The sequence below is a fragment of the Colias eurytheme genome, chromosome 28 (assembly GCF_061535395.1).
Source record: "Colias eurytheme isolate Ceu_HAF_F1 chromosome 28, ilColEury1 Martin Lab GWU primary, whole genome shotgun sequence".
NCBI lineage: Eukaryota > Metazoa > Arthropoda > Insecta > Lepidoptera > Pieridae > Colias > Colias eurytheme.
In genome coordinates this window covers 2393892-2407642 of record NC_143007.1, presented here as the reverse complement: position 1 = coordinate 2407642, position 13751 = coordinate 2393892, and the positions used below count along the sequence as shown (strand labels likewise).

The 13751-nt window shown below is 31.4% G+C and overlaps 2 protein-coding genes across 3 annotated transcripts in view; one reads left to right on the top strand and one right to left on the bottom strand.

Moving 5' to 3' along the window:
* Positions 1-13751, bottom strand: part of LOC149896502 (PTB domain-containing adapter protein ced-6-like) — a 113035-nt gene that overhangs the window by 65043 nt on the left and 34241 nt on the right. The window contains exon 1 of one of the 2 annotated variants that reach the window (XM_090117446.1): positions 7504-7706. The exons of the other annotated variant lie outside the window; for it this stretch is intronic. Coding sequence (XP_089973572.1) covers positions 7504-7589 — 86 coding nt within the window. The 5' untranslated portion in view covers positions 7590-7706. Of the gene's footprint in view, positions 1-7503; positions 7707-13751 lie in introns of those variants that run through there. 2 annotated transcript variants of the gene reach the window in all.
* LOC149896501 (uncharacterized) overlaps positions 8245-13751 on the top strand; it is a 47060-nt gene continuing 41553 nt past the window's right edge. The window contains exon 1 of the mRNA XM_090117450.1: positions 8245-8635. The gene's annotated coding sequence lies outside the window, so the exon portion shown is untranslated. The remainder of the gene's footprint in view (positions 8636-13751) is intronic.

The following is a 13751-nucleotide window of genomic DNA, read 5'->3' as shown; positions in this document are numbered from 1 at the left end:
GCGGAAAGCTAGTTAAAAATATTCGTGTTTATTCTGTTATCATTATTACATGTCCCAAATACATTGACACAATAATTATTATATTTGACATAATGCGCAATAATATCTAAATAGCACAAAGAAGATGCATGACCCTGGGTTATCAACGCAATATAAACGGTCTGTTAGATTTATTTCGTCATTAGCGTCTAGATGAAGCGTTGATAACGTATAATTTATTGCGCGCTCCTGGAAAAGTGTATCCTTCCTGTTGCTTCGCTATATTGTCTGTGGTCGATGGTTCTGTGATCTGTCAACTGTCAAAACGTTTTTTTTTATTATGTATGGCATTGGGCAAAGGGTTTCTTTGTAGAATAGAATTTTGCCAAAGAGAGAATTTCAAATTAGAACTTATATATATTATTAGAACTTGTGGATTTTTAAACAATGCAATATCTAATTAGTCGTATTATCTTCTACATATCTATCTATTTTAAGTGTGCGTAGTAAAGTAAAAGGTTAATGGAGGATTTTCACTATGCAGCTCAAGATATATAAAGATATAAAAGTAGAAACGTTATGTAGGTAGGTAGGCTAACTTAAACCTAATGTAATACGAAAACAAAATGCACAAGTACGAAACAAATACATATAACTTCACTAATTATTGTCAATCGTAGTGTTCACCTTATTACAAAAAAAAAATCAAAGTGGAGTCACGGGTAATTACTAGTAAATATTTGAAATGTATTCTTAACAATGTACACTTGATTAGAGAAAACAATTACGCTATCGTTATATGCAAAGTAATATTTAATGTTCCTATTTATTTTATGTACGTGATTATTTCATTGTTTTGCATTTTTTATCTTTAAATAGTAAACAGAATTACCGTGTTTACTTTTGATAAAATTTTTCTTGTTTTACAGTTAGGCTTACACAATTTGTACAATCCTAAATTCAAACACACACACAGTTTTTCATCACTACAGCCTACTAATATTATAAATGCGAAAGTTTGTGAGGATGTGTGTGTGTGTTTGTTACTCTTTCACGCAAATACTACTGAACCGATTACAATGTAATTTAGCACACATATAGAGGGTAACTTGGATTAACACATAGGGTAGGTTTTATCCCGGAAATCCCACGGGAACGGGAACTATGCGGGTTTTTCTTTGAAAACGCGGGCGAAGCCGCGAGCGGAAAGCTAGTAATTTATAAAAAAGTCCCGCTTTCTGTCCCTATGCTTAGATCTTTAAAACTTTAAACTACGCAATGGATTTTGATGTGGTTTTTTTATTTTAAGTGATATTTTTGGTTTTATGGCATTCAAATGCTTTATAAATATAAATTTGTAAAGAATAGAAAAAATTCGATCACGAGGCGGGACTCGAACCCGCATCCTTTCTCGCCATTCCGGGGCGGATGTGGTTTTATTTACATAGATAGAGTTTTAGTATATAATTTGTTAATTCGTATTTCTTTATTTACTTAAGTAAGTCATAAACAGCATCAGGCGAAAAGCTAGTCCTAAATATGTAAAATGTAGGTACATAAGTATTAATGTATGTTTTTTCTAGAATGAAAAAGCAACTCTATTCATCTTTTAAGCTATGTAACGTCGAACTAAAATGATATTGCGTCATTTATATTGCATAATATTAAAATTTTATGATATCCCATTTATGGTTATATATAAGTTTTTGGCTCATTTACAAATTACGTGTTAGCGTTGACCGCCTCCTTGGTACCTACAGTGGTTGACACTCCTGAATAATATAAAAATAATAAATATAAATAATATAATAATTCATCGAGAATAGTTCTGTGGTGGTTGACGCGTGAGCGTAGCACCGAGGGGTTCTGGGTTCGATTCCCGGTGGAGACGAAGAAAAAAAATGTCTCGGTATGGCAGGACACAGAAGGCTGATCACCTACTTGTCCCTAAAGAAAATCGATCAGTGAAACAGCTGATGTATAATGCATCTACCCCTTACCTCACTAGGGGACATGGGACTTCACACACACACACACACGTGTTAGCGACTTGTATATATACAGGGGGTATGATCAATTATTTACTTACATCCTATAATACTTTTAACTTTCAAGGATTTTTTTATATTTCGGTATGTAAAGTCTAAAATTCTGGTTCAGCTGCTTAGAAAATTATAAGCCACTAGCTTTCCGCTCGCGTTTTCAAAGAAAAACCCGCGTAGTTCCCGTTCCCACTGGAATTCCGGGATAAATCCTATGTATTAATCCAAGTTATCCTCTATATGTGTGCAAAATTTCATTGTAATGGGTTCAGTAGTATTTGCGTGAAAGTAACAAACATACACCCCTACACATACGCATACAACCATCCTCACAAAATACATGTGAATGTATTGAATGAAATAACATAAATGCGAATGTTTGTTCGCATTTATACGAATACATAGTAGGAAGTCGGATTACATATTTGAAAATAAATTATTAATCACATAAATGTGATTAATAATTTATATAAATTGTATAAAATATTATATAATTTATAATTCATAAATTTTGTAAAATTAAGAAATAAATCCTACGACTTTCAAGAATCTCGATCACCACTAAACCAAAGATTATAAATTGCAAGTTTCTACATTAATATTGTTATTAACAAAACAAATCAGTTATATAATTACGTGATAAAAATCATATTAATATATCGCCATTAATGTACCTAATGGATTTAATTTATTACAATTATAAATGCAGCCTTCATCTTTTATTAATTGAATGAATATGTAAGAACACGATTTGATGCATCCTTCTGCTAAAAGATTATTTGTTTAGATATTATTAATTGAATGATATTGCATGTTGAAGAGGTCAACATTACGTTTTGTCGTCAAGCAAAATACTACCGTCACATGTTTTTATTAAAATTTAAAACGTTAAAAAAATGAGCCCAGTTGCATTTGAGTGAATTTTATAGCAACACATTTGACGATTAGTTTTTATTTAGCGATATATTAATATACTAGATTTCCGCCCGCGGCTTCGCCCGCGTTTTCAAAAGAAAACCCGCATAGTTCCCGTTCCCGTTGGATTTCCGGGATAAAACCTTTCCTATGTGTTAATCCAAGTTACCCTCTATATGTGTGCTAAATTTCATTGTAATCGGTTCAGTAGTTTTTACGTGAAAGAGTAACAAACATCCATACATCCATACATCCATACATCCTTACAAACTTTCGCCTTTATAATATATATTAGATATTAGATTATTCTAAAAATATAAACCAAAATATACATTTAGGTTTGTAGGTCATTAATAAAACTAAACTGTATACTTCAATAACAGGAAGCGCTGAGGATTTTCCGAATTTATAAATGTGTAATTAGAACCATTTAACCGATAGTAATTACTATTTAAGATACTAGCTGTGGCCCACGAATTTACCCGTATTGCTCAGCTCTTGTTGGTCTTAGCGTGATGATATAATATAGCCTATAGCCTTCCTCGATAAATGGGCTATCTAACAGTAAAATAACTTTTCATATCGGACCCGTGGTCTATGAGATTAACTAATGACTAATACTGAAATATTTTTTTCAAACCGGACCAGTAGTTCTTTAGATTAGCGCGTTCAAACAAACAAACAAATAAACTCATCGGCTTTATAATATTAATTATTATAGTATAGATTATAGCATACCTCGATAAACGGGCTACTTAACAGTTATTGTTCAGTGATATTAGTATTGAAATTGGTTGACAATGAATATAGGTAAGCAATAAAATGTATAGGTGTATAGATATGCGTATATAATATCGATAATAGTTAGAGTCTATAATATAAAAATGAATCCCAAAATGTTGGTAAGCGCATAACTTGAGAATGGCTGAACCGATTTCGATAATTTTTTTATTATATTCCTTGAAGTACGAGGATGGTTCTTATGTAGAGAAAACGTAAATATGTACCACGGGCGAAGCCGGGGTGGACTGCTAGTTGTTAATACAAACGTGGATTTTCCACAATATTTATAAATAAATAATAATGAACTACGTAAAATGTTCAAATTACATACTTAATGATCTAAGTGTTCAAAGCATGTTATCGAACGGTTTTATTATTGGATAAATTAATTATTATGATATAGGTATTAGGTACCTACAATATACATTGCGGTTTTCCTTATAACTTTGCCTAAAATTATTAAGTAGTAAAGTACATAGAAATAAATAAATAAATAAATAGAACAGTGATTGAATAATTGTTCATCACTACTAATATACTAAAATAGTTGTGCCGAGAAATTACACTCGCGGACGAACCCAAGGGCAAACGCTATCTCTATAGCTAATATGTTATTCTCATATATAAGCAACATCACTGCCAAGTATCATCAAAATCCGTTCAGTGGTTTTCGCGTAAAAGAGTCACAAACACACGTTTATTTATTCAATTAGACTTCTTCTAGAAGCACTTTTGAAATGTCATAACATAGTTTACCACCGATTCGGAAAGCAGGGAAATCCGCGGGCGAAAAGTTCGCAAAAAAATATTAAATAGTAGGTAATTAAATCTATTGGTGGTACTTACGCTACGACACCACTTTCAGATATTTTTTACAATCTTGATAACCTGTTATTTTCGGCAATTGTAAAAAATGCTGTGTATCTGGTTTCACCAAACGAGTGATCGAAATTAGTAACAGGAAAAACCTAGGATTAGTCAAACGTAGGTACAATATAAGTTTAAAATTAATTTTTCACTGAACATCGAGTTGGTTGGTACTTATGCAATCATAAAATCAAGTAAAAACAGGTGATTAAAAAATGTGCCAAAAGTAAGAACTTTATTGCAATTAACATCCAAAAACTGAAGCCAAGAAACATAATATTTACAACATCTTTGATGTTTGGTTGCTGAGCAAACGCTGCGAACAACGCAACAGGACAGCGCTGATTTTCAGCCAGTTTACACTCTACCGGGTGTAATCGTTAAGTGTGCGCAGGCGATTATTCCGTAACTATTACAGATATCAAAAAACTTTAAACTGATATTGAAAGTACTATACTTAAAGAGTAAAATGACATAAATACTTTTTAAAAATAAAACGAGAAATACCGAAAAATGTTACATGAAACCACAATGAAACGCTCCCATACATTTAGTATGAAATATGAATATTGACTATCTGTCCGTCTATCACCAGATCTCATGAACCGTGATACTTAAGTACCTAATAATTAATTGCATTAGGTTTTATAGTTTACTAGCTTTCCGCCCGCGGCTTCGCCCGCGTTTTCAGAGAAAAACCCGTTCCCGTAGGATTTCCGGGATAAAACCTATCCTATGTCCTTTCTCGGGTATCAAAATATATCTATACCAAATTTCATGCAAATTGGTTCAATAGTTCAGGCGTGATTGAGTAACAGATAGACAGACATAGTTACTTTCGCATTTATAATATTAGTATGGATTAAGTAGTAAATTGCATTTTCAGTAAAAAAATAAATAGGACAATATTCTTCAACATTTTTAGAACAGCTGTTTTTAAAGTTAAAATAAACCTACGTAATATCCAAATAAGACGATAGAAAGCGCTATTTACACAAATGTTACCGGACACACGCGAACACAAGTGAAAAAAGTTATTAATTCGATAAATTACAATTTGTTAACATGTGCTTTAGTTTCTTCCTATTCGTTAAATTTTAAATAAACTATAATTTTTTTTATTGCAACAGATAACTAAATTACAACGTGAATATTGCATACATTTATATTGCAAACTAGCTTTAGCCTGCGGTTTTACCACAGCTTTTACTCGCAAGAATAAGCTAATCCAGATTATATAACCTCCTCCTTTTTTTGAAGTCGGTTAAAAATATAATCTTTATCTGTTTTTGAATCAAAGATCCTTTCTATTCATAAATAATAAATATTATGAAAAAATTAAAAAACTGTTGAGAATTTTACGCACTTAAAAAATGTAGATTTTTTTAAACAATACTTACGTCAATTTTTATTTTCTTTAGAAGAGGTCAGCCATAATCTGTATCATTGTCTATCGTAACAAAATTCACAAAAAAACATATTATAATTATTACACTTACACAAGCGTCCAACTATTTTCCCAAACTTTCACATTAATTAATTATTATATTAGGAATAGGAAATAGGAAGTGTACTAAAAGAATAGACACCTATTGTCATAGTTTTTATATGCAATGTTGGATTATAACAAGGTCGTGTGAAATTTTAAAATTTATTTTTAGTACATTGTAAATCATGTATTATGTATTATGCCTGGAAGAGATATCTAGTAAGCAATAAGGCTGTTATTTTTAACTTATACACTTTTATTACTTACGTTATAGGTACTATTTTTTATATTATACATACAATCATATTTTCGTACACGGTACAATAAATAAAAAATAATTGACTTATGCTGCTAACTGTACTTACAAATAATTACAAGCTCAATCTAAAATAGTTATCTTTGTTAATAATTGTAAATAGTACGTAATTATGCATTACGTAGTTTATTCTGTGGTAATAGCGAATATTCTTTGGAACTGTATTGTTACTTAAGCCAGCATGTAACTACATATTTGATTTCTCTATTGTTATATAATAATAGTTTAATAAAACTAAAAAAACACGCTTTTTATAGAAAACCGAACTAAAAAATAGAAAATTTTATCAAATTAGTGTATTGTCATCGGTCCTCAATAAATCTACAAAGTTTGAACGAAATCTGGCCGTTTAAAGTGGGTCAAAATCGCGCCCAAAGAAGTCGGTTACAAACAAACAAACATACAGGTGAAGCTAATATAAAGCGTGTAAAAACCTTTAAAAGAATGATATATGTATTATAAAAACACATGATGAAACTGCCCTTAAATAATTGATTATTTTAATCATTGTTTAAGGAGTTGAGAGTTATTTAACTGAGAGGTGTTTAAGCAACAGATCAGTCAGTTTTTTTAAGTACCTAAGGTTGTTAATTTATTACAAAGGACACCTAAAAATAAGTCACTAAAAAGTGTATGTAATTTTTATTCAATTAGCCATTCATATAAAAAAGTTAGTTCATTGTTCACGGAACTCTATGGTTAATGTTTGTGCACAGATAATAAAAAACCACAAAAAACAGTGTCGGATTTCCCCAGTCACATAAAAACCTTATTCACGAGTTATTTACAATTTACTTATCGACCTCATTTGGTATTCAGAGATTCAAAACAAAAACATGACCTTTAAAACTAATGAATCGACAGTTTTGCTGTATTTGTGTCAAATACATAAAGGCGAAACAGTTGAAATAACAAAACATATTTAAAAAAAATTTGTCAGCTATCTAACCACCTACTATTTAAATATACATGTTAAAACCATATGTCCATCAATTATAAACATAATAAACTTTTTTTTATACACAACCGGTTTAGCGAAAACAACAATCCGACGAACTGGCCTTCACTCCGAGAGAACTCATAGCAATCTCTAAATTAAAAAAAAAACGCACCTTGAATTTTTTGACACTTTCGTTCCGTTCGCGGCAAATTCTTCGCTCCCGCCATAACTGGTAACCAATGGCATGTCACCTTCCATTATTGAAGCACAGATTGCACAAACTTTTTTTTTAATCACTCCACTGTTACGAAGCTATGGTAACGTTTGATACGTCCGACGGCTACAAATGCACTGACCGACTGGTTTTATTGATGTAAATGAGCAGAGATAACATGTGACGGACTATGTCATTGATAATTGAATGGGTTTACGCAACAATGAAGATCTGCGGAACGCTAATTTTGATGGCATAAACACCTGGTAATGTGATTTTTGAGCATTGACCTTTATCAGGGTATAGAGTAAGTAAAATTCATAATAAAAATGTCAATCGAGAAATAAGACAAAATTAAAAATACCTAACGATGAAACTGTCGGTGGTTTAGTGGCATTCCAATTAATTAAGGTTGTCAAGTCTTTAATTTATATGTATTTTTTATTTACTGGGAACTACATACTACATTCTATTTCTCTTACGTATATTTTACGTAATCTAATCTAATCTTTATTGGATTACCAAATCGTTTTTGTTTACATGTACCATCATAATACATACCTACTTTGAATAAATGTAAGTTACAGATTTTTATCAGTAGGCATATTAAATAAATTTTAAATAATAAAAAACCTAAGTTGTGATACAAAACCGAAATCTTTGTCATAAACAATAAAAAGTTGACATTGTCTATGACCACTTCTATAATTTATGAAATAATGGTAATCTGTGAAACTTAAAATTGGCGGGTTACAGCGTAAAATTATTTAACCTTATCATATATTTATACAATAATATCATGAGAATAGAAACGTGGTCATATCAAATAGGCAAATAATTACGATTTAACAGTAATTATTGCTTATTTTGCGTGTCAAACTACGCACAGTATGGGTTACGTAAATAAGAAATCAGGAAAATATTGTGTACGGATATAAACGGTATTATCTAATATTACATTGATTTGTGCGTAATAGTGTGAGTTATATCTTTAGAAGACTGTAAATTTGTTTGTGAAGGTAAGGAAAGGCAAAATATAATGTTTCATTGAAGGATGGTACCTAATTGCTTGAAAAGACAGAACTTTTGGGTGAGTACTTTTAAATTGTTAGTTTTCTTTGTTTCTTGTTCATTATTTGTATGTTTTAATTTGGAATGCGACTCAATAAACTACCAACGTTTTAAATGGAGAAAGAGTGAAGGTAGTTCTTGATAGTTTGACGCATATCAACCCGTCATTACCTATGTAATATTATGTTCGCTGAACTGTTCAATACTGTCAGATTTAAGTAAGTGCTTAGCATTATGTTACTAAAATATTAATTAAAAGCGTTTTCAATATGTTTTTTTTTCATTATTGAATAAAACATCATATTAAATCTGAATATGAATTCGTTAATGTAATTATTAGCTATTGTAAATTGATTTTAAATACTTCTTACTGTTTTCTTATGAAAAGTATCTTAAGTCTTAACTGATTTCATAGTAATTATATTATGTTAGTTTTAAACGATTAGCAACATAAATTAAAATAATTCACTCTCGCATACAACCATCCATCCATATCCAGAGGATGTACCTACAAACAGCACAATGCTATCAAATTATCCATATCAAAATTTCCTGGTCATTCCAATACGTCATAAAACGCCCCTAAGCGTTTCTAATACAAAAAAATAACAATTTTTATGTGAATAAAAATATAATGCGTAAATAGATGTCTGGTAAATACTAAATAGTTACGTTATATTATAATACTAGCTGTGCCCCGCGGTTTTACTCGCATTGCTCCACTGCTGTTGGTCTAGCGTTATGATATATTGTAGCCTTACTAGATAAATGTGCTATCTAACACCGAAAGAATTTTTTCAAATTGGATTAGTAGTTCCTGAGATTAGCGCGCTCATACAAACAAATGAAAATAATGAGGATTAAAAAAAGTAGGGAAATTTTTGAGTTAAAGCCTGACAAACAAACATTTATTAAACGCACTATGATTTACGAATTTTCAACGAAGTTCGAAAAGCTATTTAAATAAGATATATATTAAGAAGTACCTCGTTTAAATAAATATGAAGATTATTTATTTACGCCTGTGAGAAAAAAAACATAAATTAGACATGAATATTGAATATGTGTATGTTTTTAAATAATATTAAAATTTAATTAAATAAATTGAATACGTGTAAATAATTGATTTATTATATGTAATACAGTAGAACCCCGTTAAGTCGAACCTCGATAAGTCAAAAACCTCCAAATCTCGAAAAAATGTTTTGTTCCCTTCCCTTCAAACACCAAAACCTCTATTACTTGAAATCTCTACCCTCTGTTAGTCGAAATAATCACCGAGTCCCTCTAAGCCATTTTGGTACATATTTTCACTCTATAACTCGAAAAATTAAATTTGACCTCTGTATGTCGAACATAGCAACGTTTTTTTTTTATTTTACAACCTTTACAACTTGATCATTAGGAATTTATCACCTTTATTGTTTGAACAAAAATAAATTACCGACTTTAAGAACGTGCCGACAATGTAAGTACACTATTGTTTCTTAGAAAACATTTTAGGAGTATTTGATAATAAATCTATGACTCAGGTAAACACGTGTTTGCTTGATTGGTGTCAGGTGTTCAAAATCCTCCATAAGTTGAAAACTCTATAACTCGAATTTTTGGCGTCTCCCTTGGTATTCGACTTATAGAGGTTCTACTGTATTATATATTTATTATATGTAATATTTTCATCAGATATCGACGTCATTGTATTAAAACTACGCTATTATCATAAATAGTAGAAAATCTAAATATAAATACTTAAATGTGTTTTCCTTCGTGTGTCTGTGTGTATTAATTATGTTTGATAATTATTAATTTGTATAATAAAAAGCTTTATAATTAGAAGTATAATTCAAAATTCAAAATATAATCGTGCAAAATTTCATCCAGATCCGTTCAGTCGTTTTTGCGTGAAAGAGTAACAATTAACAAACTAATAAACATGCGTTCAACCTTCACAATTGTAGATTTTTTTTAAGCTACAGGACCATATTTCTACCTATAGTACTAGTAGGTATTCCGAATTGTAGTGTTTATAGTTCCTTATTATACTAAGGGCCGATTTTTCAATGCTTGGATAAAACTTATTCGTCGAATAATGTATAAAACTACCATTTTAAAAACGTATTCTAATTGCCCGTATTTGACAGTTTACGTGACATTTTAATATTATCGTGTAATACTATATTGGACGGATAAGTTTGAAAAATCGACCCTTAGTAAGGTAAATTCCAGTTAAAAGCGGCTGAAGCAGGTCAGCCGGTAAGCGTCTTGTAATGGTCTTGTATTACAATTTACAACCATTATTTACAATGATAACTGCGTTAAAAACAACCGACTTCAAACTTGCACTGGCAACATTTACAAATACAGACAAAAATGCTCATAAAATAAAAACTACTGGGCCTATCCGAATAAAATTTTTATGGGACCAATTCGACACCATCCCGCATCGAACAAAAAAAGAATCACGTAAATCGGTTCAGAAACCTCGGAGTAATTGGTGTACATACATAAAAAAAAACATACCGGCCGAATTGATAACCTCCTCCTTTTTTTTGAAGTCGGTTAAAAACATAACCTGTGAACTATATAATCTGAATAAATTGATAAAATATGAATTATCTATGGGGATTTTCAACGACGTAGATACTATGACTCAGATGTTATCGAATTTAAAAACTAAATATTTATCAAAGTATGGTTTAACCCGCTAAAACCGAGACGTATATTTTTGTTACAGTTATATTTTATTACTAGCCGCTCCGCGCGGTTTCACCCCCGTGGCTCCTCTCCTGTTGGTCGTAGCGTGATGATATATAGCCTATAGCCTTCCTCGATAAATGAGCTATCTAACACCGAAAGAATTTTTCAAATCGGACCAGTAGTTCTCGAGATTAGCGCGTTCAAACAAACAAACAAACAAACTCTCAAACCAACAGGAGCGAAGCCACGCGGGTGAAACCGCGGAGAACAGCTAGTAAATATAATATACACGCTGTAATAGAACATAGCGCGCCATCTATTGGTCTATGATTGTACTATTAACATCTATACAGCTTTATCACATTAAACTAGCTTTCCGCCCGCGGCTTCGCCCACGTTTTCAAAGAAAACTCGCATAGTTCCCGTTCCCGTGGGATTTCCGGGATAAAACCTATCCTATGTGTTAATCCAATATGATCTATCTACATGCCCAATTTCATGCAAATATGTACATCCAAGGAATAAAAAGTTTCATACAAACTTCTATCCCCTATTTTACCCCTATAGGGGATGAATTTTCTAAAATCCTTTCTTAAGGGACGCCTACGTTATGACATCTACCTGCATGCCAAATTTTAGCCCGATACGTCCTGTGGTTTGGGCTGTGCGTTGATAGATCACTATATCAGTCACCTTTGAGTTTTATATATATACAGTTTTATATGTAGATATTGTAGTGTGCTATTATTTACTAAAGTAAAGCCGAGGGCAGCATCTAGTATATAATAGAGAAAAATTGTAAAGATGAAAAATTGAAGGATGGATGTTCGTTAATCCTTTTCACAAAAACAGCTGATTACGTGTGCGGTGTGTATCAGCTGTTTTTGTGATACGTAATCTTGTGTGTATCACAAAAACAGCAGCAACTTCTTTTTTTTTGTTTTCATAAAAAAAGAAGAGTGAAATAAGTAGTACAGTAGCACCTCGTTAAGTCGAACCTCGATAAGTCAAAAACCTCCAAATCTCGAAAAAATGTCTTGTTCCCTTCCCTTCAAACCCGAAAACCTCTATTACTTGAAATTTTGAGCCTCTGTTAGTCGAAATAATCACCGAGTCCCTCCAAGCCATTTTGGTACATATTTTCACTCTATAACTCGAAAAATCAAATTTGACCTCTGTATCTCGAACATAGCAACGTTTTTTTTTTTACAACCTTTATAACTTGATGATTTGGAATTTATTACCTCTATTGTTCTCACAAAAATAAGTTACTTACCGACTTTAAGAATTTGCCGACAGTGCAAGTACACTATTGTTTCTTAGAAAACATTTTAGGAGTATACGATAATTAATTTATGACTCACGAAACACGTGTTTGCGTTAAATATCTGATGACGAAATTATCGATTCAGTAGCTCAGAAAACCGATACTAATGATTAAGATGACATAGAAGACGTGAATAGTACATGCGCTCCATGGGTGTCCATCAAAGAGGCAAGAACCGCATTGAATACCTTACGAAAGTTTATAAAGCAAACCAGTATCTTTGAAAAAGAAGAATTTTCTGCTCTTTATAGATTATAAAATGCTAGAGAACAACCAAATTATCTAAAGCAAAAAAAATACTGACTTTTTTAATGCCATATTTTTTATTTTAAAATGATTTGAAATAATGTTGATTTATAATAAATAACAAAAAAAATGTGTGCGTGTACTAGTTTACACACGTAAGAAGTGAAACTTCTTTATGACCTTATTTTTCAAAAAATAATTAACTATATGCAACTTTACATAAATACGTCAATCACGCGTGGTAGGGATAAAAACAAGATGGCGCGTAACGGAAAAATGTTACACAAAATTTTTTTCCAACCCCGACAAAGAAGTTTCACTTCAAAAACATATTTGTGACCTCTGCAAGTTGAATTTTAATTTATTTTACCTCTCTAACTCAAAATTTATAAGAATAATCCTCAAACTCTTTATGTCGAATCAAAATCCGCCTAAGTCGAAATCCTCCATAAGTTGAAAACTCTATAACTCGAATTTTTTGGCGTCTCCCTTGATATTCGACTTATAGAGGTGCTACTGTATTTGTATTTAAATTTTTACTCAAGACTTCAAGAGTGAAGACGCTGGCACAGAATTAGCTAATGCTAGTCTCTCATATTTTTTTATAAAAAATATAATTTAAATATTTTTATAATACCTATAATATTTTGGTAGGAGCAAATAACGTTAACAATCTAGATTTGATTTCAAATATTTTAGATTGATAAACCATTTTAGCATTATATTACACTAGTGGTCCGCCCCGGCTTCGCCCGTGGTACATATCTCACAATAAAAAGTAGCCTATGTCCTTTCTCGGGTATCAAAATATCTCCATACCAAATTTCATGCAAATTGGTTCAGTAGTTTAGGCGTGATTGAGTAA